The 27,006-nt window shown below is 43.4% G+C and overlaps 1 protein-coding gene across 1 annotated transcript in view; it reads right to left on the reverse strand.

The window, feature by feature from the left end:
• Positions 1-8,268: 8,268 nt before the first annotated feature.
• eipr1 (EARP complex and GARP complex interacting protein 1) overlaps positions 8,269-27,006 on the reverse strand; it is a 53,688-nt gene continuing 34,950 nt past the window's right edge. The window contains exons 7-9 of the mRNA XM_079693574.1: positions 17,872-18,039; positions 14,144-14,311; positions 8,269-9,208 (exon numbers count right to left, since the gene is read on the reverse strand). Of these exons, the coding sequence (XP_079549700.1) occupies positions 9,034-9,208; positions 14,144-14,311; positions 17,872-18,039 (511 nt within the window). The 3' untranslated portion in view covers positions 8,269-9,033. The remainder of the gene's footprint in view (positions 9,209-14,143; positions 14,312-17,871; positions 18,040-27,006) is intronic.

The raw sequence follows: 27,006 nt of genomic DNA on the forward strand, positions 1-27,006 counted from the left end.
ACTTTTGTCTCAGTCAAATATTTGGATTTTTTTAGTACCACTGTTTGGTCACTACACAAATTAGGTTCAATGGCCAGCTTTATTTGGCAGTCAATAGCCGCTTTCACACGAAGTACTTAGCCAGTACTTGTTCCCCCCGAATTATTTAGTCCCTCGAACTGTCCTTGTAGGTCACGTTCTTACCGGAATAAGTCCCTGATGGAGGATTAGGCAAATGGAGCCGCTGATGTCACTTCTTCTTCTTCTGCTTTGGGTTCACAATTTTTTTTGAAGTTTTACGGGGCGTGGTTTGCAATTCGCCCAGCCAATCAGAAATTGTTAGTGTGGCCGACACACCCACGAACAATTTCCTCCCCAGGAAAGTACTCGCTCTCTAGCAGGGACTCTCTGGGGGTGAAAAGGTTCGCGAGAACTAGGGACTAGTTCCAGATCCTTTTTGGTGTGAAGCCAAATCTCCCCCCCCCCCTATCGGCCTAGTTCGGGGGGAAAAGTATTCAGGTATGAAAGCGCCTATTAGAAGGAAAGAATGGGGACTTCTGAGAGAGACAATGGAAGGCTTAATTTAAAGGAAAATGGATGTTACTTCAATTTGAATTTTGTAGGTAAATGCCGGCAAAAATGGCCCAAAGGTTTGTGCATTTCTTTGCATTTTTAGTCATTTATAGACTACAGTGGTTTGTGTCAGGATTCTTATGATATGTCACGTTTGTAGTTTTGTATGTCTGGTTATGGGTGTTTTACTCCTTGTATATTGTCTGGTCCTTCTTCCTGTGTTTTTCCTCCCTGTCGTTACTTTCCCTGGTGCGTCTAATTGTCTGATTGTGTTCACCTGTCGCCCTTGTGTTTCTCCTCCCCTGCCCGGCTGTTTATCGTCTTGTGATTACCCCTCCCTGTATTTAGTCTTGTCTCTTCCTGTGTTCAGTGTTGGTTCGTCTTTTGTTGGTGACTGAGTTCACCGGTGAGTGTTCTGTTTTGTCCGAGTTATTTTCATTATCCTTGAAATAAAGGTTAATCAGAGTTATCTGCATTTGGGTCCTGCTTCCTTCACTCAACCGTAACAGTACGAACCAACCAGATATGGGCCCAGCAGATCCTTTTGAGCAGGAATTATTGGATTTTTCCTTTTATTTGGCTAACTGCTCTCATCGATGGAGTGGAGCGTCCGGGGTTCAGCAGCGGGAGGCTGCTCTGGCAGAGGCGCGCCAGATGACTACGGAGAAACCTTGGTGAAATTCTTACCTGGCTGGATTTTGCCATCAGCCATGGTGCCAGAACCAGTTCCGGCCCCTGCAGCCATGGTCCCAGACCCAGTTCTGGCCCCAGCGGCCATGGTTCCGATCCTGGTTCCGGCCCCAGCAGCCATGGTTCCGGCCCCAGTTCTGGCCCCAGCGGCCATGGTTCCGGCCCCAGTAGCCATGGTTCCAGACCCAGTTCTGGCCCCAGCAGCCATAGTCCCTTCCCGAGTCCCTTCTCTAGTCCCTTCTCTGGTCCCTTCTCTAGTCTCTTCTCGAGTCCTAACTCAAGTCCCTTCTCTAGTCCCTTCTCTGGTCCCTTCTCTAGTCTCTTCTCGAGTCCCCTCTCTAGTCCCTCCTCTAGTCCCTCCCCTAGTCCCTTCCCTAGTCCCTCCCCAAGTCCCTTCTCAAGTCCCCTCTCTAGTCCCAACTCAAGTCCCTTCTCTAGTCCCTTCTCTAGTCCCTACTTAAGTCCCTTCTCAAGTCCCTACTCTAGTCACTTCTCTAGTCCCTTCTCTAGTCCCATCTCTAGTCCCTTCTCCAGTCCCTCCTCAAGTCCCTACTCTAGTCCCATCTCAAGTTCCCTCTCCAGTCACCTCTCGAGTGTCCTTTCTAGTCACCTCTCGAGTTCCCTCTCAAGTCACCTCTCGAGTCCCCTTTCTAGTCACCTCTCGAGTTCCCTCTCAAGTCCTCTCTCAAGCCCTCTCTCAAGTCTCCTCTCGAGTCCCCTCTCCAGTCCCGAGTTCCCTCTCAAGTCCTCTCTCAAGCCCTCTCTCGAGTCCCCTCTCGAGTCCCCTCTCCAGTCCCTACTCAAGTCCCTACTCAAGTCCCAACTCAAGTCCCTACTGAAGTGCTGTTGGAGGTTCCGCTGGGAGTCCTGCCAACTCCATGTCCTGTGCCGTTGGGGTCCCGCCAACTACTCTTCTGCCGGGGGACCTGCCAACCCTATGTCCTTTCCCGTTGGGGATCCCGCCGACTGCTCTTCTGCCGGGGGTCCTGCCAACCCTGTGTCCTGTGCCGTTGGAGACCCCGTAGACTACTCTTCTGCCGGGGGTCCTGCCAACCCTATGTCCTGTGCCGTTGGAGGTCCCGCCGACAACTCTCCTGCCGGGGGTCCTGCCAACCCTATGTCCTGTCCCGTTGGAGGTCCCGCCGACAACTCTCCTGCCGGGGGTCCTGCCAACCCTATGTCCTTTCCCGTTGGGGTTCCCGCCAGCTACTCTTCTGCCGGGGGTCCTGCCAACCCTATGTCCAGTGCCGTTGGAGGTCCCGCCGACTACTCTTCTGCCGGGGGTCCTGCCAACCCTGTGTCCTGCGCCGTTGGAGGTCCCGCCGACTGCTCTCCTGCCGGGGGTCCTGCCAACCCTGTGTCCTGTGCCTCTGGGGGTCCCGCCAACATCTCTTCTGCCGGGGGTCCTGCCAACCCCTTGTCCTGTTCCGTTGGAGGCTCCACCATCACCTGTCTCGCCGGGGGTCCTGCCAACTCCTGGTCCTCTTCCGTGGGGGATCCTGCCGAAGCCTGTCCCACCGGTTCCGGTTCCTGTTCGGCCGACACCAGGCCCTGCCCGGCCTCCGGAGCTGTCTGGTCTTCGCCCTCGAGCCCGGCCCCCTGAGAGCTGCGGTCTTCGCCCTCGAGCCTGGCCCCCTGAGAGCCGCGGTCTTCGCCCTCCAGCCCAGCCCCCTGAGTGCCGCGCTCCTCGCCCTCGCCCTCGGGCCCGGCCCCCTGACTCTTCCTGCCGCCGCCTTCGCCCTCATGCTCGGCCCCCTGAGTTCGCCCGCTGTGGCCTTCGACCCTCCTTGGACTCTGCCTTGCCCCCGGGCCGTCCACCCGAGTCCCCCTTCTCGGCTTCTGCCTTGCCCCCGGGCCGTCCGCCCGAGATCCCTTCCGGGTCCTCCGCTGTGCTCTTGGGCTGTCAGCACATGGTTGCAAGTACTAGTGTCTTGAAGTGGATTCTAGCAGTTACCGGAAGCCAGTGAAGGGAGCGGAGGAGCGGTGTGGTTTGGGAAAATGTAGGAAGGTTGAAGACCAGACGAGCTGCTGCATTCTGGATGAGCTGCAGAGGTCGGATGGCACATGCAGGTAGACCAGCCAGGAGGGAGTAGCAGTAGTCTAGGCGCGAGATGACGAGAGCCTGGACCAGAAGCTGCGTCGCTTTCTGGGTCAGGAGGGGACGTATCCTCCTGATGTTGTAAAGTGTGTATCTGCAGCAGCGGGTTGTTGCAGCGATGTTTGCAGTGAAGGACAGTTTGTTATCTAGGGTCACACCCAGATTCCTTGCGGTCTGAGTTGGGGAAACAACAGAGGGGCCGATGTTGATTGTTAGGTCAAGAGTTGGACAATCTTTTCCCGGAAGAAAAAGCAGTTCATTCTTGTCAAGTTTGAGCTTGAGGTGGTGAGACAGAGATGCGTGCGATAACCTGGGTTTCAGAACTGGGAAAAGACCAAATGAATGTGTCGTCAGTGTAGCAATGGTTTGAAAAACCATGCGGGCTAATGACAGATTCGACCGAGTTTGTGTACAGAGAGAAGAGGAGGGGACCAAGGAAGGAGCCCTGAGGGACCCCTGTAGATAATTGACAAGGGTCGGACTCGGACCCTCTCCAAGTTACCCTGTAGGTGCAGTCTTTGAGTTAGGAGGTGAGGAGGGAAAATGCAGAGCCTGAAACTCCGGGGCCCTTTCTAATTTCTCTAATTCCCCTCCTCGACTCCCATCCTCGTGTCTTAGTCCCGCCCACAGGAGATGCGAGCGGAGGAGTCGAGGAGGGGAACCGAGGAGAGAGGAGGGGAAGCAGCAGGCGGTTAGAGAAATGCTGAGATAAGTCCGGCCGTGCGTCACGGCCGTCCTTCGACTCTTTTAAACATCTCTGTTGCCGAAAATATAATCCGCGGAGGATCCGCGGACTGGTGCGGAGGACCCATCAGTGTATCATCAATTATAGCTCCTCCAGAGAGCCTCCTCGATGCTTGATCCTCGAAGTCCATTTAGAGAAATTAGATGTCCTTCAACATGGCGCGCTGAAATCCATTTCCGGGACACTACCGCAGGACCGAGGATTCGAGGGGTCGAGGAGGGGAAATTAGTGAAATGAGAAAGGGCCCAAGTTCTCGGAGAGTGTGAAGGAGGATCTGATGGTTCACCGTGTCGAATGCAGCAGACAGGTCCAGAAGGATGATGATAGAGGAGATGGAGGCTGCTTTAGCAGTGTGCAGTTCCTCAGAGACAGCAAGGAGAGCAACTTCTGTGGAGTGACCTGCCTTGAAACCAGACAGGTGCGGATCAAGAAGGTTGTTCTGGTGGAGATAACAGGAGAGTTGTTTAAAGACAGTGCGTTCAAGTGTTTGCTGAGTTATCACAGTTGTGGGGCCACACCCCTTTAATTAGTTAACTCTCTGCAGTGTTGGGCAGCAATAGGAACTGGCTCACTTCACACTAGCTGGAGTCTCCAGGCCTTTCTTCATGAACTTTTTAGTGACAATTCTTTACAATAACATTAACCCTAGGTAATAAAGTTATGAGGTTAACCCTAATACAGCTACCCCTAGTCAATAAAGCCCTTAGTAGTCTACACATTTTGAAATCAAAGTTAACCCTAAGAACCAGTTAGTTCAGTTTTAAGGTTTCTGTAAAAATACATTTCCCAGATTTCTGCCTGAAAATCAGATACTTAGCTGTTTTGTAATTAAAAGCACCATTTTAATCAGATGCACTACAGAACATTTATACAGAGCACACTGAAACAGAGAAGTCTAAAAACGAAATGGTACTTATCACAGGTTCTTGAGGTCAGCAGTTGTATCCTATCTTAAATCGAGTTGCACACTTGGAACCTCACCATACACATGTGTTTTGGAGCTGCAGTAAAATTCAACCTTTCTGGGACTGTGTACACTCTGTTATATGCAAGGTATTAGGCTATAGATTCCCTCAAACCTGTTTGGTATTATACCTGGGACATATGGAAGGATCTGTACATGTCGGAGATCAATACCTGATCAAGATCCTCCTAGCTGCTGGACAGAAGGCTATCACTAAACACTGGCCAAAGGCTGAAACACCAAGCTATAGACAATGGGTTAATATTATTGGTGATATCCTAATAATGGAGAAATTAACAAACAAGTTGAAAGTAATGGAAGACACATTTCTTAAGGGCTGGGAAAAATGGTTAAGGTACATAACAAAGGAGTCATAAAAAACCAAGCAATATTTGATTACTATGTAGATCGTCTCCGTAAAGGCACTGTTCTCTCTGAAATGTCATATTTGTTTTTGTGTGATTTTACCTTGTAAAAATCAATAAAAGAAAGTTGTCTGGGTGTGTTTATGAGATTCAGATGCAGATTCAAAATTTGCGACATTTCCACTATTGCAAACAGCAGCATCGTTGAAGCTGAGAGGATCTGTGAATACTATGCTTCAATCTGTGAAAAATACAATATTATGATTTATGAAACACATTGTTTAAAGTTACAGTTGAAGACATTTATTTTGCATTATTTAACACTGTTTCTTTTTTAGGTTACTTGTAAATTACATTGGTTTACATTTCAGTGTGCATGTATGTGTGTAAATAACACTGTTGGTAAATCTTTTGGGATTTATTATATATAGAAAGTGTATGAGTGTTTACATTCGCATGAGGCCGATATTTTCCTTATAAGTTACGCTGTAAGATGTTGGTGGATAATGTAAATTACATGTAAATTGCTCAAAAATAAGATAACGGCCTCATTCTATATTTTTGCATGACGTTAAGGGATGGAATTCTTTTTGAAAAACATTGTAAAATCTAGATGTAAATGTATGATTTGTTTTACGTGTAAATGTGTGGAACAGTTATAAAAAAATTAATTAAATTAAATGATTTTTAATCTGATGGTATTTGTCTATTCAGCAACACTTGAGATGTAAGACACATTTCATTTACATCATCATTTATTCACTAAATCTGTTTCCATGACATTTTGCTTTTATCTGTAACTTTTTGCTGTTCAACCAGGCCGAAAAACACGTTTTCCATATTTAAAGATTTGTCTTTATTTTCTGCATTTTCTTCATGCACAAATTAAGTAAGCATGGCAAACCAGTTGGATGAAAACGCACCTATTGTTGGCATGGAAAATGCTGTTGCCTGTATTTGGTTATTTACGGTGTCAGCTATAACACGTCTCAAAATCTCCACATTGACTATCAATGCATCATACTCAGTGTAATTTGTCCGGGCCGCGCAATTCAGGAATACTAAACTGGTCCCCTCATCGATTCACATGCAAATACTTAGCAGGTGGATTAACTGGTCACAATCACTCAATCACATGCCAGTTAATCTGTAGAAGATGAGAAGATATCTATCTGCTTCATCTCCTCAACCGTTATATAGCCTCAACACCACCCCACCCACCCACCCACCCACCCACCCACACACACACACACACACACACACACACACACACACACACACACACACACACACACACACACACACACACACACACACACACACACACACACACACACACACACACACACACACACACACACACACACACACACACACACACACACACACACGTCATTGTCACATCTCCTCATTCACTGGTGCCCAGAAGATGTTGGAGAAGTGACAATGAGTGCTGCATGTGTGTGTGTGTCCTTGCATGTGTGTGACAAGCATCACAAGTTTCCAGATGGGCGATATTCAGCGATTACCTTTTCAGCGCTCACCATTTCTCTATATCTACACCCTGATCCCTCCTCTCAATAATTGACTGCAGGGTAACAAGGGCTGTGTGTGTGTGTGTGTGTGTGTGTGTGTGTGTGTGTGTGTGTGTGTGTCTCTTTGTGTTTGTGTGTCTCTGTGAGCAGCTTCTCTGATTAGATAGCTGAATATACTCTGTATTCAGCCACAGCACTGCCTGCCCCAACTGGCATAGCTAATGAAGAGCCTATACCCCTCCCTTGGCACAGGTGTGTGTGTGTGTGTGTGTGTGTGTGTGTGTGTGTGTGTGTGTGTGTGTGTGTGTGTGTGTGTGTGTGTGTATGTGTGTGTGTGTGTGTGTGTGTGTGTGTGTGTGTGTGTGTGTGTGTGTGTGTGTGAGAGAGTGTGTGTGAGTGAATGTGTGATGCATGGAGCCAAGCTGCAATTAAAAGGCCTGTCAATGGTGTCTGCCATAACAGAGGCTTGGGCTGTCGCTATCGACCAAGCTCAACACACACTGTATGGAGGGAGAGGGGGAGGGAGGGGCGGGGAGAGAAGAGTAGGGGACGCAGAGAGGAAGACAAGGAAGAAGAGAAGGGGATGGTGAGAGTGGAGAAGACCCACAGTAGGTAGGTAGGGTTGTTCATTAGTTTGTCCATCTGGTCAAAATGTAAATCTTAAAGGTCCCATGTCATGCTTTTCCTGTTATTACCCGTCCCCTTGTGTGTTATGTATCTTTTTCTGCATGTAAACGGTCTGCAGAGTCACAAACCCTCAAAGTACACCCTGTAGCGGCGAATAAAACTCTTAACACAGAAAATACCTGTCTATGCTGCCCCAGAACGCCTCGTTGGAGATTTCTCTTTTTCTTTCTGGGTACAGTGACGTGCCCATACCCAAATGGACCAATCCGTGGAGCCGTTACGTTACGTCCACGTAGCAGTTACACACACACTCAAACTTTTTTCTCAGCTGCAGCTCCGCGATTTCCCCTCCCTGAGACGGCGGAACGCGGCTCATAGGGAGGGGGGGCAGGAGCTCCAACAAGCCGAGTGAATACACATACTATACAGAGATGCTGTATGAGAAACCAATGTGATTTTGGAAAATTGCACAATATAAATCTATTTTAGTATACCTCAACAATGGACTTATGATCAGTAGAAATGGCCATGTCATGGGACCTGTAAGAGTATAAACTGAATCACAATCAGAACATAAATACAGCAAGAATTCATAAATAAGTGCTGAACTCTGTATAGATTGAACGCTTCATGTCGAACGCGTGACCACACCCGAAGATGTGATGTCATGGAAAAGGGGAATGGGCAGCGTATTTGTGTGAGAGATGTTTCTTTATTTAACATTTAGACCATGCTCTAATCTTTACAAATGTATTGCAAGCAGCACTCCTAATTTAGTTAGTGATACAATTAGAATTTGTATCAATGCCTAAATTATTACCAAGCCTTTTAGCGTCTTTCAGCTCATTGTTTTGGTTTTAAATCCCGCAAAAGGCACTGTAAAGGTTCGGACTTACAAAAAAGAAAAAAGGTATTTGGAGTAAGTTGAAGTGGTCAGAAAAATATCTCGAAAAATGTTTGTGCGCGTGCAACTTAGCAACTGTCTGCCATATTTACTTTCTAACGTGATAATATGTCTATGGTGTGTTCATAGTTTGTTCTCATAGTTTTCTTTGACCAAATATCATGTTTTCAGATAGCTGCATTTTATAACTGTAGTAGTTGTAATGATAGCTGAGCACTAGTAAACACCTGTATACAGATAATATATAAATGATAACAAATACAATAATATTTTTATGCACAAAATGATTCAACACAGAATCTTATGGAATTATGCCATGATTAAACAATTATAATTAGCTTTTTTTTAACTTTAATTTACATTTTATTGTTAACAGTTATCATTGGAACATATGGGTCACAGTTTATTTACATCACACACACACGCTTTTTACCATTGCTGCCCTCATGAGCAGATGCAGTGTCTCGCACAGCACACGTACTGTGCCACGTTATAATGGAATGTCATTCTTTATGCTTCTTGCAGCGTCACATGTGTACAGATGTGTCACTCCTCAGAGCAGGATGTGGTACTTGAGGGCGCGGGGGACCCTGTTGATGACGAGGCGGCCATCGTAGCTGAGCGAGGCGAAGAGCCAGGGGTCTGCCGACGACCACTCTGCAGCATACACGCTGTCTTCATGCTCCTCGTAGGTAGACACCACACTGTCCTTCAGGGGCTCCTTACTCCTGAATCACACACATAACACACAGAAGGATGAGCTTTGACCACTGGCAGAGGAATTCTTCACATTTTCCCTCATACCACCAATGACGTTGAAATACTGAATGATAGCTAATAGTTAATAATTTTGCATGTATTTTGAGTCATTTCTGGTTGTTTTGCATCTGTTTGTGGTTGTTTTATAATCACTTTTTTGTGATAGTAATTTAGCATCCCTGTGATTGCTTTGGATCTATTTTAAATCTTAGTTGGGTTTTTGTAGACATTTTCAGTCTCTTTGTGCTTTGTTTGCATCTCATGAAGTCGATATTCATCTATTCTTATATGTTCATCATTTCTCTGTGGTCACTTTGTGGTCATTTTGGGTCACTTTAGAAATGTGTCTGTCTCCATGTGGTCCTTTTGGGGTTTTCTGTAGTCGTTATGTGCATGTTTTTTATTGTATCCATTTAATTTCAGTCATTAGGCGTCTCTTTGTGATTGTTTTGTGTCTTTTCAGGGACATTTTATTAGTCAGACCCCTGAGTCCTTTGGCCCCTGGGCTCAGTAGGCCTGTTCAGTAATCCCTTCCCTGCCATCAGCACTAAAAGGAAGTGGTAATACATATACTCTTACAAACACAATACTTCTGTTTGTATCGGTTTATATCCTTCGAATAGAGGGCGCCCAACACACACCAGTACCTGCTGAGGATTGGATAGTTTTGACTTTATTTCTCCCTGTCTTCAGTACACAAACATCAGCCTCCCCAGCGCTGAGACATCTCTTCCGCTGCTTCAACAACGTGACTAAATACTAATACTATTTAGGAATTATGATCTAGCATTATTGCCGCCCCAGATTTCTCCCAAACCCACTGCTGTACTCTAAGTAGTCTTGAGGGAAAACAGTGACATATATACTTTGGATTTATTTCCCTCATAAACTGTTTCACACAGACAGTAGCTGCTCCCTCCGGCCAGCAGCCTAAAATAAAAACACTCTTAAGTGCTCTGCTCGCATAGGCTCATTGGGGGGGGAAAAGACAAGAGGGGATATGAGAGAGCACTTGACTGATGCTACAAAACGCTGGACTCTGCGCCTCAGTTAGCCTAAAGTATTGCAAGGTCATTAAGGATCATTTCAATAGACAGTTTGCCTAAAGAAACTATTGTACACTTCAATGAGATAACATTCATGTGTAGCTGGAAAAATAGTGACTCAGCTGTTGTTTAGGTACATATGCCTAAAAGTAATTTATGGAAAATGGGGATTCAAATCGAATCCACATCAAAAGTCCTGCAATAAATCCCACTTTCATGAAGGAGAAAATGTTCAGTTATTGTTCAAAGGGTGATGTATTGCATTATACTGAGACTATACGCTTTTAAAAGAAGTGGACGTAATCTGGATTACTGTACGAGTCCAGTTTTTGCTAACCCTAACCCTAACCTGCAACAGCCTTTATAAGGGATTATTTTTTAAACTTCCTAAAATATACCAAAAAAAATCTCCATCTGTATGTAGATATAGTGAAGATCTGTTTGATTGAAAAACTCATGCCTTTAGTTTAGAGTGTTAAAACCCTATCCTCTTCTGTTTGGTTATATTGAAAAGTGTCACCATCTTTGAATTTCGTCTTATCTGTTGAGTTTTAAAAGCTACCGTATAAAATCAGAAGACAGTCCCACCACTGGAGGAGTCCTGTCTGTAGTGTCCAGGTACCGTGGAGTGGACACGTACCGTACACACAAGAGGGGTCAATAAGTATAGTGGAAGGGTTCAAACAAAGCTGAGTGCTGGTGATTAGGGAGAAGAGTTGATAATTGTGCATGAGAGTCAGTCATTGAGTGTAAGAGCTGGTAGTCGTAGGTAAGAGGCTGAATTAGGCCAGAGCGGATGGAGGACTGTGGCAGAAGTCAAAGTACTGAATAGTAACCATTACAAAACCGCAGAATTGTTTTGAAAGTAATATCTTTCACTGTTTTTTCCTTTCCACTTGGTCTTAAAGAGTGTGAAAGTAAAGGTTGAGGCAGTCAGCTCTAATCTTCAGGGCCCTAATATCAAATGAACAGTTAGAATACATGGTGTGTTTCTTTACAGTATATGCTGATATATCTCACTGTGTGTCTCATTAGGCTCCTTGTGGCAGTGGAGAAATGAGAAAGGTCTATTTTACAAGAACAAAAAAAGATTATCGATGTGGTGGTGAAAGCTGTGCCTTACAGGGGCCCTATTACGCTCACTTTCAGGTTCATATTTATATTTTGTGCTTATACTGTGACATGTTTACATGATTAAATGTTCAGAGATTGGGTGTGTGGAAGAGAAACGTTGGGATTTGATCCTTTGAAGACCAGGAAAGGGAAAACCCCAAAAAGCATAATAGGATATAAACAGATTTAAAACTTTAAACAGATAGTTTGGGTGTAATATAGTTGGGATGTGTGAGGCGCTTGTCCACATTCAGTGTATTAACTACATTTGTAAGGCAGAAAATAACACAAACAAACTCATTTGTCGAGGAATCAGACCACCCCACCTCAAAACATACAAACTATCCCTTTAACACAGCGATCCCACACCTATATTTCAAATGTGCTCCACATTATAAAATAGAATCAAAACTGAAAAAGGGGAATCAATGTCCAAAAACTTTTAAGAGGATGAGGGGAATTCATGGATCACACGGTAATAGGGAGATGCACGGAGCAAGAAAAGTGTCATCTTGAAATAGACTGGCATTATGCATCCAAAAGAATGAATTCACAACCCTGTTAATGTTTATTAAGTGGGCCAATGAAGGATGGTTTATGCATGGTGATAAACATCAATAATTGGCAGTGGAGCTAATACTGTACTGCTCCATCTCAATTTATTTTCCTCCAGTGTGTTCAGTATTGAGGAATATGAACAAGTTTAGTGGAGCACCAATAACCAAGACACTTAGCGTAGCCTCCTCAAAGTTCAAGATGATAACAGTCAAGTGAGTTACAGTGGACAGTAAAAACCCAAATACTTATTAATACTCTGTTTTAACAATCTTACAGCCTGGAAAAACATAACTGATAGGGTAGCTACAAAAATAAAGCCCAAGCTGTAATAAATGATTGGTTTAAGTCCCTATCTAAAAGTGAATTATTACTGAAGAAAAGCACTTATTACTGATTCTTAGATCACTTTACACTTGTGTTTATAATGCACAAGGCGTCATTACAGAAATATTCGTAATGCTTATAACGTCGAGTATCATGATACTTCCTTATTTTTGGTCGCTCACTGACATGTAAATAATGTATTATAAACATGCTATATAAATTAAAATGCATATTTAAGCATAATAATAATAAAACATTTATAAGGAAGAAGGAGTTATAATTTGCTATGACTCTATGACAAAGAAAAATGAAGGTCATGTTTATTAAACATTGTGCATAATAAAACATTGTAAATGGTTATAATCATTTATAACAACTTTAAACAAGGTATATCAAGTATAATAAGTAGTGGAAATAATGTATTATAAGTTAATCTCCTATAACGCTTTAAGACACCATGCCAAATAAATGCATTATCATTTCCTAAGAATATGCTTATGATGCATTATAGTAGGGCTGTGCAATTAATCGTGTTTTAATCTCGATTACGATTTTGGCTTGCAACGATTACGAAAACAACATAATCAAAATAAAACGATTATTATTTTTAATTAAAAAATAAAGTTCAGGGTAATCAACTGTTAAAAACATACTGTTCAAACATTTTTTTTCAAGAAATGGATGTTTTCAAAGTAAATGGATAATCGTTTTTGATAATCGTGATATCAATTATTGACCAAAAATAATCGTGATTATGATTTTTGCCATAATCGCACAGCCCTACATTATAGAGATGACCTTCATATAAAGGGTTATTTAAGAAAAATACCAATAAGGAAGTACTATGATTCCTGACCTTATAAGTAATTATAAAACAATTTATAATATTATATAATTATTGGTGTAAAGCATAATGAAGATGTATGAGTGCTTATGACTATTATACAGGAGTATAAACTGATTATAAAGCATTATAACTATGTCTCTAATGCAGTGGTTCCCAAAGCTTTTCAGTTGGGCCCCCCTTGGGAAATTGGAAATATTTTCGGGACCCCCCCAACCCGGTTCCCATCTATATTGGTAGGTTTAATTGTATATTGTTGTGAAAACATTACATTTTACAAAGATACAAAGATCCAACTATAATTTTATATTTTATTATGGATTACACATGAACAAAAGTGCTTGTAATAGATACTGTGAATTAATTTGGCCTAATTAAAACTGGTTGGCCTTCATCCCTGAGTAGTAGATTTTTAAATTCAAATTTCTTTAAGGAAAATATATTAATTAACTACTATTTCTACTGCAGGTTGCAAACGATCACATCTCTTTACCATTCCTATTCCACACATAGCCTATCAATGACTTGTGTGTGCTTGCTTTCCCTCGCAGATCTTCTCAAACCGGGGCTGTTGTTTTGAGGCTGCCACTCTCAGTTCATTCTCAATGTTCAGCTTTGATCTGTATTTCGTTTTGATGGCAGCAACAGCAGAAAAGCCTATCTCGCACAAGTAGGATGTTGCAAAAGGCAGCATTATGCCCACAGCTCTCTGACCAATGAGACATTTTCGAGCAGTGTTTGTTTACAATTGAATAATAATAATAATAATAATAATAATAATAATAATAATAATAATAATACTACTACATTTGATTTATATAGCACACTTTAAAAACAACGTCATCTTCACAAAGCTAAAAGGAGAAAATAATAAAATAAAAAAATCTTCCAACGCCCCCTCTGCAGTACCTCCGCAACCCACCAGGGGTCGCGCCCCACAGTTTGAAAACCACTGCTCGAATGTATTAAGGCATGGTCTCACTGCATTTCCTTTCCTAAGTAGCCCCAGTTGCTCTTACTTGTCCTCCTGGTGGTTGTCCTCGCCCTCGCTGAGCTCCTCGTCGTCCACCAAGTGTCCGAAAGGCTCCGAGGAGATGGACACCATGTTGGAGAGGATGAGGCGGCTGTCACTGCTGGCTGTCAACACCAGCTGGTCATGGCTGTGGTTGTAGCGCACGCTCCACACCCTGGGACGGAAAAAAACACCACACATGCATTCGATATTAAATAATGCAGTAATGTGGGGAGGTGCAGGACATTTTAGAGAGTCCAAGGGGATGTATCTGCCATTGTTCCAAACTCTCCACACAAGGTTAGGTTTATCCTAAAACCCTGACGCACCATTGTTCGTTGCATGCTCAGGTTGGATGGTCTTCCCTGATCATCCGTAGACAAAACCATTGGAACACCCTTATATATGAGGCTATGCAGACTACATCAAAGTGCAGTAACCTGTCAACTTTTGTTTTGCTCACTGTCCCTAAAGTCACCAGGCTTGGAAAAGGGCATTCAGTTACGCTGCTCCAGAGAAGAACAACACTCTGTCTGTAGATGCTTTTTATCATGATGTTACTGATTGTGACCATATATGTTCTTTATTATTGTTTTTAATTTGAGCGTGTTACTGTGCTGCTGACTATCTTGGCCAGTACTCTCATTGCTTTAATCTCATTGGGACTTTCCTTTAAATAAATCAATTGAAACACTCTTGCCCACACAAACCATGGAGACAATGCAACGTTCTCATATTATGCCTTTCTGGGTGTGTACTCCGATGCCAGTAATGAGGATTTGGCACATTTCAGTCTATACTTAGGCTTCCTGATCATAATCATAAACTCTCTGATCCTGGTTTTATTTGTTGCTCAGTTCCGCTTTCTCCAATTCAATTCTCCCTCACCTCTCCCTCTCATTTTTGTCCCCCTCTTTCCATTTTTCTGATTGTCACCACCGTCTCCCCGTTCGTGCTATTTTTCCTCCTCTCTTTCTTTCTCTTGTTGTGTTTCTCTATGTCTCTCTCCCTATGAGCCCGGGGCACAGCTCACAGTGCGGTCCCACTCCCCTCACAGGGAGGGATTGAGGGATAACGGAGGCTGTTGACAGGAAATCAGCCTCGGCCACGCCGTTCCCCGCGCTCCCCTAATCCGATTCCCTGCTAAAAAATAGTCCCTAATACCCTCAGCAGCCCCGAGGCCATATCCTGGCTGCGCTCCGAAAAAAATGAGAGCGCACAACCGGCACAAACACACAAACACGTATATTCATCGCACTGGAGATAAGTGTTCACACAGGACAAATACACACAGGCGTATGCATATGCGTTATAGAAATGCTTGAATACACACAAACGCATGTAGCCACATATAGAGATAAAAAGAGAGTCCTTGCAAAAACACAGATAAGATGGCACACACACACACACACACACACACACACACACACACACACACACACACACACACACACACACACACACACACACACACACACACACACACACACACACACACACACACACACACACACACACACACACACACACACACACACACACACACACAGTAGAACGATCCCAGGTTAACTCAAAAGATAACACAGATAAGATGGCACACACACACACACACACACACACACACACACACACACACACACACACACACACACACACACACACACACACACACACACACACACACACACACACACACACACACACACACACACACACACACACACACACACACACACACACACACACACACACACACACACACATCTCCTATCTGAAAAGATCCTATCTTCAGCTATCTACGGTTATGGATATGTCTGCCAAGTCTATCTTTCATTTGGAGATAACACCCCCCCTCGTGTGTGTGTGTGTGTGTGTGTGTGTGTGTGTGTGTGTGTGTGTGTGTGTGTGTGTGTGTGTGTGTGTGTGTGTGTGTGTGTGTATACATAGGACAATGTGCCTGCGTGTGTGTGTGTGTCTACCTTTATCAGGTAAGGACTGGTGTGCTGCAGTAGCCCAGTTTGGTTCGCAGACACACTGATCATCTATTCAGCTCACACAGGAGAAGAGTCTCCAATGTACGCACGCACACACACACACACACACACACACACACACACACACACACACACACACACACACACACACACACACACACACACACACACACACACACACACACACACACACACACACACACACACACACACACACACACACACACACACACACACACACACACACACACACACACACACACACACACACACACACACATACACACACACACACACACACACACACACACACACTTCTGCAGTAAACCATGTTCAGCTCTGAGCATCGCCTGAAGCCTCACAGAAGACTAGCCGGTGCAGGACTTGGGCTCTTCGCTCGACCCACAATGCAATCCTCACTGACATAATGAGTAGCAGCCTATTTAATTAGTAATTAGTGTATTACTACCTTTTATTGCACCAGCAGTAGTTAGGGCATTTCATTAGTTAGGAGATAAAGCCATTATTAAATCCAGAAACCAATCAACAGTGTGGCAAAGGAGTTATCATCATGTTTATCATTATTGTTGGTGAGTTTTACTGAACGTGCCTGAATTAGACTCCGATGGTGTTTAAAGACTGTTTTCCATTACACAGTATAATTATATTAGACACAGGATTCCTTTCCTCCTGACAGCTGTAAAATGTAATGATATGATAGATTTATTTTCCAACTATTTTTGTAATATTATCTTGAATTGAATAACATTAAGATAAAACGTTATGTCCCCAACCCAGGTTTAGTGAGCTCTGAGGAAACGTTGGAATTTGAAATACTATAATATGTAAACGCAATGTAAAAAAAATGGTGTCTCCTATGAAGAAATCTGAACAATGTTGATTTCCTGGTATATTTATGTGAAAGAAATCCCTAAAATATGTCATATCCACTTACACCCAGTTTTTGCCACATCCAATTCTGGGGTTTCTCCACCATAATACAACAGAACAGTTTATTTTAATAAAACATGCATTCGTCTCTTGTTTTTGCTTGTATTTTTTATAGTTGTACTTATAAGTTTGACTTATATTCAAGAGAGATACATTGGACAAAGGGTTAACAGAGGGGAAGACATTGCACTGAAATATTCGCAGGATCGAATCCCAGGCCTGTGGAAAATAGCAGTATTTGGCCGCTCCAGCTCGAACCACGGAGCTATCATGCAGCCTGAATGATATAATAATTGGTCCTAGATTCACGCAATACAGTCAATAACCATCCAATGTAGAACAAGACACGATACATTCAGGTCATACTATATAATAACCCACCCCAACATGAGGTGACTGAAAATATATGTATCCACGCAGCAAATATATCACATTAAAAGTGATGATTAAAAGATGACTCTTCATGGGACCTTGAACATTTTCAATCAACCCTTCCTGCAATATGCCCCAGAGAAAAACTGCCTTAAATGAAGGAAGCTAATTAAATTGAATATTGGTATCAGATATTGACATTGGCACAGAAGAGCTTGTACAAGGGTCCAAAGACTAACTGCCTGTAGTTCAAAAATGTCATACTTCATTAATCTCCACCCAAACATGGAAGCTAGTTAGTGTGACACTCGGGGACCAGGACGGGTGCTCGCTAACACGGGGACTTGAACTCGGGTCATCAGGTTCAATGACACAGTACACTGTCTGACCCTCTCTGGACCCCCACCCATCCACCCACCAGTGAGAGTGCTCCTCCAGGGTCTTGACGGGCTCCTGGACGTTGCGGACGTCCCAGAACTTGACCTTGCAGTCGTCTCCGCAGCTGGACAGGTAATACTGGCGGTTGGGGTTGAAGTCCAGGTCGCGCACCAGCTGGCCGTGGGCGTTCTCGATACAGTAGATCTGACTGGAGAGGGAGGAGAGGACACAGGTGATTAAAAACAAGGCAGACGACAGGAGGTATGGAGGGGGAGACAGATGAGAGAAAGAGAGAAGGGCATATGACAGAACAACAAGAGGGAGAGAATGATTCACAGGGTCCACACACACACACACACACACACACACACACACACACACACACACACACACACACAGTAGAACGATCCCAGGTTAACTCAAAAGCCTCCTCTGTGTCTGTCAGCGAAGGCCAGGCTCAATAAAAGAAGCCGGCACTGGCGGTGGTAAATTATAAAGGCGAGCCTCATAAGCGCGCAGCCTTGAGTTCCTGCTAGAGTGAAGCTAACAGGAAGACATGACAGAGGAGGAGACATTCTGCGTATTGTTCCACTTTACATCTTTATGGCCAGCTCCTTTCATCTCCTATACTGTACGTTTTCCTCGTTTCCTCGGCTTAGCCTTGTCTTGTCTCCTTACATACAGTATAGGAATATGTGGAAATATTATTGCAACGTCTTTTATTTGCAATCTCCTTGACTTTCCACCCACTTTTCTTTATGTGCTGGTGTGAAGGTAGATAGTTGCACAATCATTGCCACCATGCAAAAAAAACATTTACCACCGTTTCTACCTGACAGTCATTAGACACAGATACAGTATATGATAGGGGATGGGACACATTTTATACTGGTTTTAATGGGGAAGTGTCTTCAATTGCATTTACATACAGTATACTGTAGAGCAAGTAGTTGCCCTATACATGCCAATTTTAAATTATAACCAGTTTGATCAAGTGGCGTCAATACACAGTGCATAAAGCATCTTTAGGACTGTATAACAGCAGCTTGTACTGTATAAAATATGTTATATGAACAATCACATTTTTTGCGTAAGTCATGAAATTAATGAAACACTCTTTGTTTGTACATGTACGCAGCACACACATTGAAATTTGACCTCTGAATTTTACCAATCCCAGTACTAAAAGCATATAGAAAAGCTTCTATACTGTATCTGTGTGTATATGTGTGTCAGGTGTAATAATGGTGGCTTTGCTGATTAAAGTAAGCTGTCTGTGCAGCCTGCTGAAACAGTTTTCGAACTTTAAGAAGGACGAAGCAAATCAAGCGGGTGTCAGAGAATAGAAACCAATTTGAATAAAATGCTAATAATTAAATCTAGAGGTCTGCCTCTATCATAAATGCTACACGAGGCTGTAGAAAGTCTGCACTTGTTTTTCTTCACCACAATTTCCTCTCCAGGCTAGCCTAACAAAGCTCAGCTTGGCACAGTTGTGTTCAGCGGAGTGGAAAGCCTCAGTGTTATGGCCCAGCTGGAAGCCAACAGCAGCTAGCCAGCTAGCTAGTCACCCTGCTGATCACGTTAGGCAATTAACATGCTAATTAAAAATCTCATTAAAATAAAGGAGGTATAAGAGAATGACCTCAGGCAGACCGCTGGGCTTCAATTAGGTCAAGACAACTCAGGGACTGTGTGACTCTGTCGGTGTGTGTGTGTGTGTGTGTGTGTGTGTGTGTGTGTGTGTGTGTGTGTGTGTGTGTGTGTGTGTGTGTGTGTTGTGACTGCCAATGGACCGTTTCGTTGGTGTTAGCATAAGGAGCTTGACAGACAATGTCAAATATCTTCCACCAGCTTCCACTGAAAAACACATTTTCAGCAAAGATTAAGCTACATGTCTGTTCTAAATGACTAACTCTGCATTGAGTTTACATAGATTGATATCTGGTTTGCAGTTATTGGCATGTCAATGCAACTTGATCCCTGTTATAAGGCTTTTGTTATATGGATATGTCCGAGTTGCATACTTAATACCAATTTATGTGGTGCATTCTAGCTGAAAAAGGGACAGCATAAAATACATATAATCACCTTTTTAAGGGTGTGTTTAAGCTCTTAGAGCCCAGGGATATTGCCATTTCATAAGAGCTGTGATTTTAATGTGGCATTAGCGTTCCAAGGTCATTGTTTAAATGAAGTCTGAACGTTAAGGTTTATTATTACTGTAAGTGTGGGTAAGGGTTTCCAAATGCAAGTTCATTTTAGCACTATTAAAGGTCCCGTGACATGGCCATTTCTACTGATCATAATTCCATTGTTGAGGTCTACTAGAATAGATTTACATTGTTCAATGTTTCAAACTCACATTGGTTTCTCATAAAGCATCTATGTATAGTATGTGTATTCACTCTCTGTCCTAAACGCCTTGTTGGAGCTCCGGCCCCCCCCCTCCCTGTGAGCCCACTTTGCTCTGATTGGTCAGCTCGCCCACTCTGTTCTGATGAGTCCACCAATGTTACAGCGGAACATCAGTGATTACAATGGCGTTAGCAACCAGAAAATGACACCAGTAATGACAAACAGATGAGAATGCTGCGTGGGGTCTGGGTGCCGTGTTGGCGGGACGTTGCGGGGCTCGCTGCTCCGCCCTTTGAGGATCGAAGAGCGGACAGTGTGAGCTGGATTACTGGTGTAGTTTCCTGGTTGCTGCGTGGGGTCTGTGAGACAGCGTGACACCGCAGAACTCAGCCTGAGCACACACAGCCAGGCTGTTCGCCACACAGTTCGCCACACACTCGCAGCCTGAGAAAAGATAAGGTTGAGTGAGTGTGTGTGCCGGCGAAACTCAGCGGAGTAGCGCGGCTGAGAAAAGATAAAGCTGAGTGAGTGTGTGTGTGTGTGAGGAGCTCCACGGATTGGTCCATTTGGACGTTGTTACGTCACTACGACCAGGAAGAAAAAAATGGAAAAAGAGATTTTACTCGCGACAGGGTGTACTTTGAGGGTTTGTGACTTTGCACACCGTTTACATGCAGAAAAAGCTACATAACACACAAGGGGACGGGTAATAACAGGAAAAGCATGACATGGGACCTTTAAGGTTTGGGTAATATGACATTTTACACTGTGAGGTGATTTAAACAAATCTACCGTCAATGGTCCAAATAGACATCAAAAAGAAAAAGGGCCATGCTTGTCTATCATACAATTTTGGTTAAAATGGCAATATGTCGTCATTGAAAAAACTCCACTCAATAACACTAGAGTTGAGGGTATCTCATGTACAACTTCTATCAGTAACGTAGTAATGTATCACAATACTTATAGTAGTGTTTTTAGTATTATAACATTTACTATGTCAAGTAACAAGTAAACACTAACATAATTAGTTTATGGTTATCATTCATTTTCACCAAGTCACTTCCGGCGATGACATCACTTTATTTATGTTGAACTCATCAATAAAAAGTAGGACGAAGAGCATACAGAACAATAGGACATTGGTCAAAATAGATAAGGCTAGTCCATCATACAATTTTGGTTAAAGTGTTGATATGTCGTCATAGAAACTAATCCACGCTTTGCTGCCAGAAAAATGCACTTAATAGACATACGCCTTGAGGCTATAAAATATCGCCCACCTCTGGATTCACAATACTTTAATCAACCACTAAAAAACAACATTACCATTTTCCAATTTATAATGTCACTATATTTAAAATTTATATTATATATATTGCGCTTTGAGCACCTGTAAAAGCGCTCTAATAAAAAAATGTAATCCATTATTATTATTATTATTATTATGTATACTTTCCCATTAACACATACTTTATGGAATATGTTTTGCTTAAAACCTATAGTGCGAAATTGAATCTGACTTGGAACTTTTGGTGAACTTTAATTTCACTCAAAACAGCATTTCCATGTGTTATTTTGAGCAGGAGCACATGATTTATTTACAGCGCTCCCCCCCCCTCTCCAGCGTGTGACTCTGAGGTAAAAGGCGTGACCCCGGGCTGTAGGGTGGCTGGTGTTCAACCCGACCCGCCGTGGAATGGGACACGCCCGGCGCGTGAAAAGGAAATGGAGCAGGAAATTGGGTTAGTTTCGCTCTTTCCCTCTCTGGTGTCTCTAAGCAATCCCCTCCATGCTGGCACACACTGGGACACACACACCCTGATGCATACACTCCCCCTGCCCCGCCAATAGTGGAGGGACCTGGGACTTTTTATAAGTGTGTATTTGTGTTTGTATGAGGGCAGAAGATTAGAGCTGTGGCCGGCATAAGCCACCAAACACACTCAATCTCAAGTCATCCAGTTGAGAGTGTGTGAGTGTGTGTGCTGGGGGGGTTGATGAGGGGACAGGAGACCTATTACACACACTGTTAGGCACACACAGATAAAAACATAAACTAGGGGAACACACTGACTAAAATACTGTTATGTGTGTAAATACAGAAGAAGATTTAGGTGTGAAAGAGGGGAGCGACAAAGGTAGACAGACAAGCACACACACACACACACACACACACACACACACACACACACACACACACACACACACACACACACACACACACACACACACACACACACACACACACACACACACACACACACACACACACACACACACACACACACACACACACACACACACACACACACACACACACACACACACACACACACACACACACACACCCTCTCCTGGCTTAGCCTGGGTGATAAATCTCTCCACTGAGGGGATCGACTGGAACACAGACACTCACAGTCGCACACAAACTCACACACACACACTTCTGTTTCTATGACAACTGCAGTGGGGAGGGAGGGGTGGAAAGAAAAATCGAAAGAGGAGAGCAATCATTTCATTGCTGATCAAAATTAAAGCTTGGCTTTGAGAGGGAGCTGGCAGAGAAAGAAAGATGGGAGAGAGAGAGGCAGGTAGAGGGAGGGAGGGAGGGAGGGAGGAGGAGTGGGGGAGAATCTTCACATGCACATGAGTAATGGATCATTACTTCAAGCAGCCTAAATGATGGGGGGGATCATGATTGTTAGCAAAAAAGTTGTTTAGTGAAAAACTATAACTGTAAACCTAAGCCTACAACTGTGGTGTCTCGTCAAATGTGTTAGTTGTGTTTGTTTTATGTCTGTCATTCCAAGTCTAGTCAGGTATTTATGTTACTTCACGCCTGTCTTGTCTTTCTATTTATGTCTGTCATCTATAGTCAAGCCTCCATGTTTATCGAGATGTCTCGTTTTCCCATTTCCTGTTTTATTTTGCACTTATCTCTTGTCTTCCATTTCAGGCCTTGTTACTTCCTCCCTTTGTGTGTTTTCCCGCCATCGTCAGCGTCTGCCCCGCCCTTGATTGTTTCCACCTGTTCCCACTTACTTCTTTTTTAAATAGTCCTTAGCCGCGTTCACACCGCAGTACTTTTCCCACTTTAGTTCCGATATAGTTCAGAAATGTCGCGTTCACACCAAAAAGAGCCGGAACTAAAATGAGTTCATCAGAACCTTTTTACCCCTTTTTCCACCCCTGCTAGAGAGCTGGGACTTTCGTGGGAGAATGTCTGATTGGCTGGGCGGAATTCAAACCACGCCCCGTAAAACTCCCAAAAAGGTTTTGTGAAGCCGCCATTTTATTATCCTCGCATTAGCATTATTAGCATTAGCATTAGCCCAGCGCAGAAACGCAGAGAGACTAACTTATGGGAAGACAAAATAAAACATGGGAGCGGTGGAGTTACTCGGAAGGCTTCAAGCAGCTTCTACTGAAGCCAGTCCCCAGTTCCGGGGACTTCCGGCCGGGGGCTTCGGGTGGCATGCAAAATGCACTTTTGTACGTCTTTTATAAATGAATATGTGTCCCCGGTGTTCCAGGGAACTCACCAAGTGTCAGAAAACACAACCCTCTCTATTTTCCTCCATACCCAAATCTCTAAAAAAGGGGCTGCAATGGATCTGATACAGACTGATCCAGATTTGAACACTGTCCTGACGTCAGGACGATGGCGTTACGGCTATTGGGCCAACTTTCCACCTATCAGGGGAATGTGGGGTTGGGCCACGGCCAGGCCATTGCCGCTCAAAAACGCTGGAGACGCTGTAGTACATATGCCAGGCCTGTAAGTGGCGCTGTAGTAAAAACAGGGCTGGAGAACAGCAAATGGAGCGAAATGAGGCATGGCTAAAATGCATGATCTGTTTGGTATTTTGAAAACTGAAACCTATACCATACCTTATATAGGCATGGCCCTACAATATATCATTTAAATATAGCATGATAGGTGTCCTTTAAATGTTTTGTGACAGTATTCTTTGGTGTGCCAATTTAAAAGGTAAACCCAACAAAGTTTCAAAATGTGTCACCTTTATAAAATAAGTCTTTTATTTCAAGCATTTTTCCAAACTTTAGAGTCCAACTCCTTTTTACAACCGTGAAAATGCCACATTACATTGAAATGTTTTTAAGGATTTCCAGCACTTGGAAGGTACCCTGATCCATATATTGTACAATATATGGTTGGAAACGTTATTGTAGGCGATAGTTACAGGCTAAAAAAAGCCCCATTCACGATTAGCACATCAACTGTGTGTAAGCTAGCCATGCTATTTAGAAATAAAGCTAATGTCAGATTTGGACAAGTTTACATTCCAGCCGCCCAGCTAACAATACTCAAGCTATAGTTACGTTCGCCAGACGTGTTAGTCCTCACCCTTTAAACCTTTGTATTTACCTATGTCTCCAATCAAGAACCCATTAATTCAAAAATAACCCAAAAGTTCAAGAGGTTATTCTGCCACCAGGCCACCATCATTGTGAACTTGACAGGCGTATAGCAACAGTATCTAAAAGAGCTTGCATCAAAAATCTACCGGTATTATTGTATTGTTTTGTTTTTATTCTTTGATTTCAAGGTTTACATAAGGTCATGAATACACCATTATGAGATAAACACTGTGATGTCTGGTTCGTGTCTACTGGGAAGTTGTGGGGGGGGGGGGGGGGGGGGGGCTTGGAGCACATGAAAAGGTTAAAGATGATCAATTTGACCACAGCGGGGTTCAAAAGGTCAGCCTCAGATCGACAGCGGCTTACGCACTACCACTATTTCAAAAACAGCTGGCATCTTTCGTTTTGGAATTTGATGTAGTCGGATTATCCTGATAGGCAACCCTTTTTGCATAATGGAGAGATATTTGAATATGTGAATAAAATATGATGCAAAAAAGGCTTTTGAATGATTGGCTTTACCTTGGGTACCCTATCATTATGGCACTGCCAAATCTGTTGAGCAGGTGCAATGAAAAGACTGTGTTTTTGGCCATGAAGTGTGTGTGAGCCTCTGTTGTGTGACGAGCTCTGATGCTGTCTAGCACCAACAGACAGCTGGCTTTTAACCTGGACTGTGAAGGAGCAAATAGCACCACTATCAATCATTCCACCTTCTTTTTACGCTCCTTCTCTTTCTTTATCGGCTCTTTCTCTGTCAGTCTCTCTCTCACACTCACACACTCGCACACATACACACCACAGGGGAGGTGTAGAGAGTCCATGCTTCACTGCAGCACTGCACTGCTTTTCAGTATGCACCCTGCAGTGCATGGTATGGCTGCAAGCATGACAGCTATTACACAGCTCTGAGTGTGTGTGTGTGTGTGTGTGTGTGTGTGTGTGTGTGTGTGTGTGTGTGTGTGTTGCCCCTCACTGTGGACTGTCGATCCAAGAGGGAATTCAAGGGAGATGCAGTGGAAGAACATCTCCAATGACAGGCATGCCTTCCTGTCTTACACCCACCCACCCACCCACCCACACACACACACACACACACACACACACACACACACACACACACACACACACACACACACACACACACACACACACACACACACACACACACACACACACACACACACACACACACACACACACACACACACACACACACACACACACACACACACACACACACACACACACACACACACACACACACACACACACACACACACACACAGAGCTGTATGCCCATTGGCTAGTACTACATGCCTGTTAGCTAGCCTAATATTATTCAAAGGCTGGAAGCACCCTAGTGTGCCGGGAATGACACACAGTTCGTTCCCCAAAAACACAACACTGTTTTTTTTTCAAAATTTTACTGCAAAGACATTTTGAAGTTACTGACATAATTGCTGACACTGATGTGTCCATAATTTCATATTACACCCTACAGTAAATGTTGAAAGTCTGTATTCAAGGCTGATACCATTGTATCCGACTTGCGTTCCTCGATCATTTCTGATTCTTGTAAGATATATTTTTTGACACTAGCGAACATTAGCCACCATAAGCTACTGTTCACACCAGACCTAGTGCACCCTGAGTGTGCGACACTGAACAAGTGTGTTTAAATCTGCATAGGACATAATGTTTTCAGCTCAGTTTGTCAATCAGAAGGATGACAAAAAAATCAGGGAAAAACACTGCCTGAATTACCATTACACGTAGTGGAGGAGAGCAGCATGGGCCAAGGAAGAACCACTTCATTATTGAAACGGAACGAATCACGTCATGAATACACGCACAGTGGCCTTTTTAATGCAAGGGATGTAAGAATAATCTGAAAAAATCTCGTGAACGCCCCTACAAGTCAGAAACAGCTATTGAAATGTTTGTCTTGTGGTGTCCAAGTAATTTTCAATGACAACTTCAAGCTCCTGAACACACCAAAGGCCGAAAGATCGACTTACTAAATCTGTAAATGGGACCATCCGAGGAGCATGTGATTTGGTTAAGGATTGCACTCTCCCATGATATTCTAGTAGTTCATTAATTCACCTTCTCATTTTTTTATGTGTCGGAATGTATTAAATTATGTTATAGACAGCGATCCCAATTATTTGTCTATCCCATTGATTTGCTGAATATAAAATATGATATTATTTAATCAATATTCGACAAGTAAAAATGTCAAAATGCTCAAAGTACCTTCTTACAACCTAGGGTACAAGTGAAATAAGACTTTCAAACATGCATCAATGCCTATAAAATCACAACAGCCTTCCCATACAACAGGGATTATATTCTGAATAATGTAAAAGCAGAGGTACAATAAAAAAGACAGGCTTAAAAGAAGAGAAAATGTGTCAGGCTTTTC

Source organism: Notothenia rossii (assembly GCF_949606895.1).
Source record: "Notothenia rossii genome assembly, chromosome: 7".
NCBI lineage: Eukaryota > Metazoa > Chordata > Actinopteri > Perciformes > Nototheniidae > Notothenia > Notothenia rossii.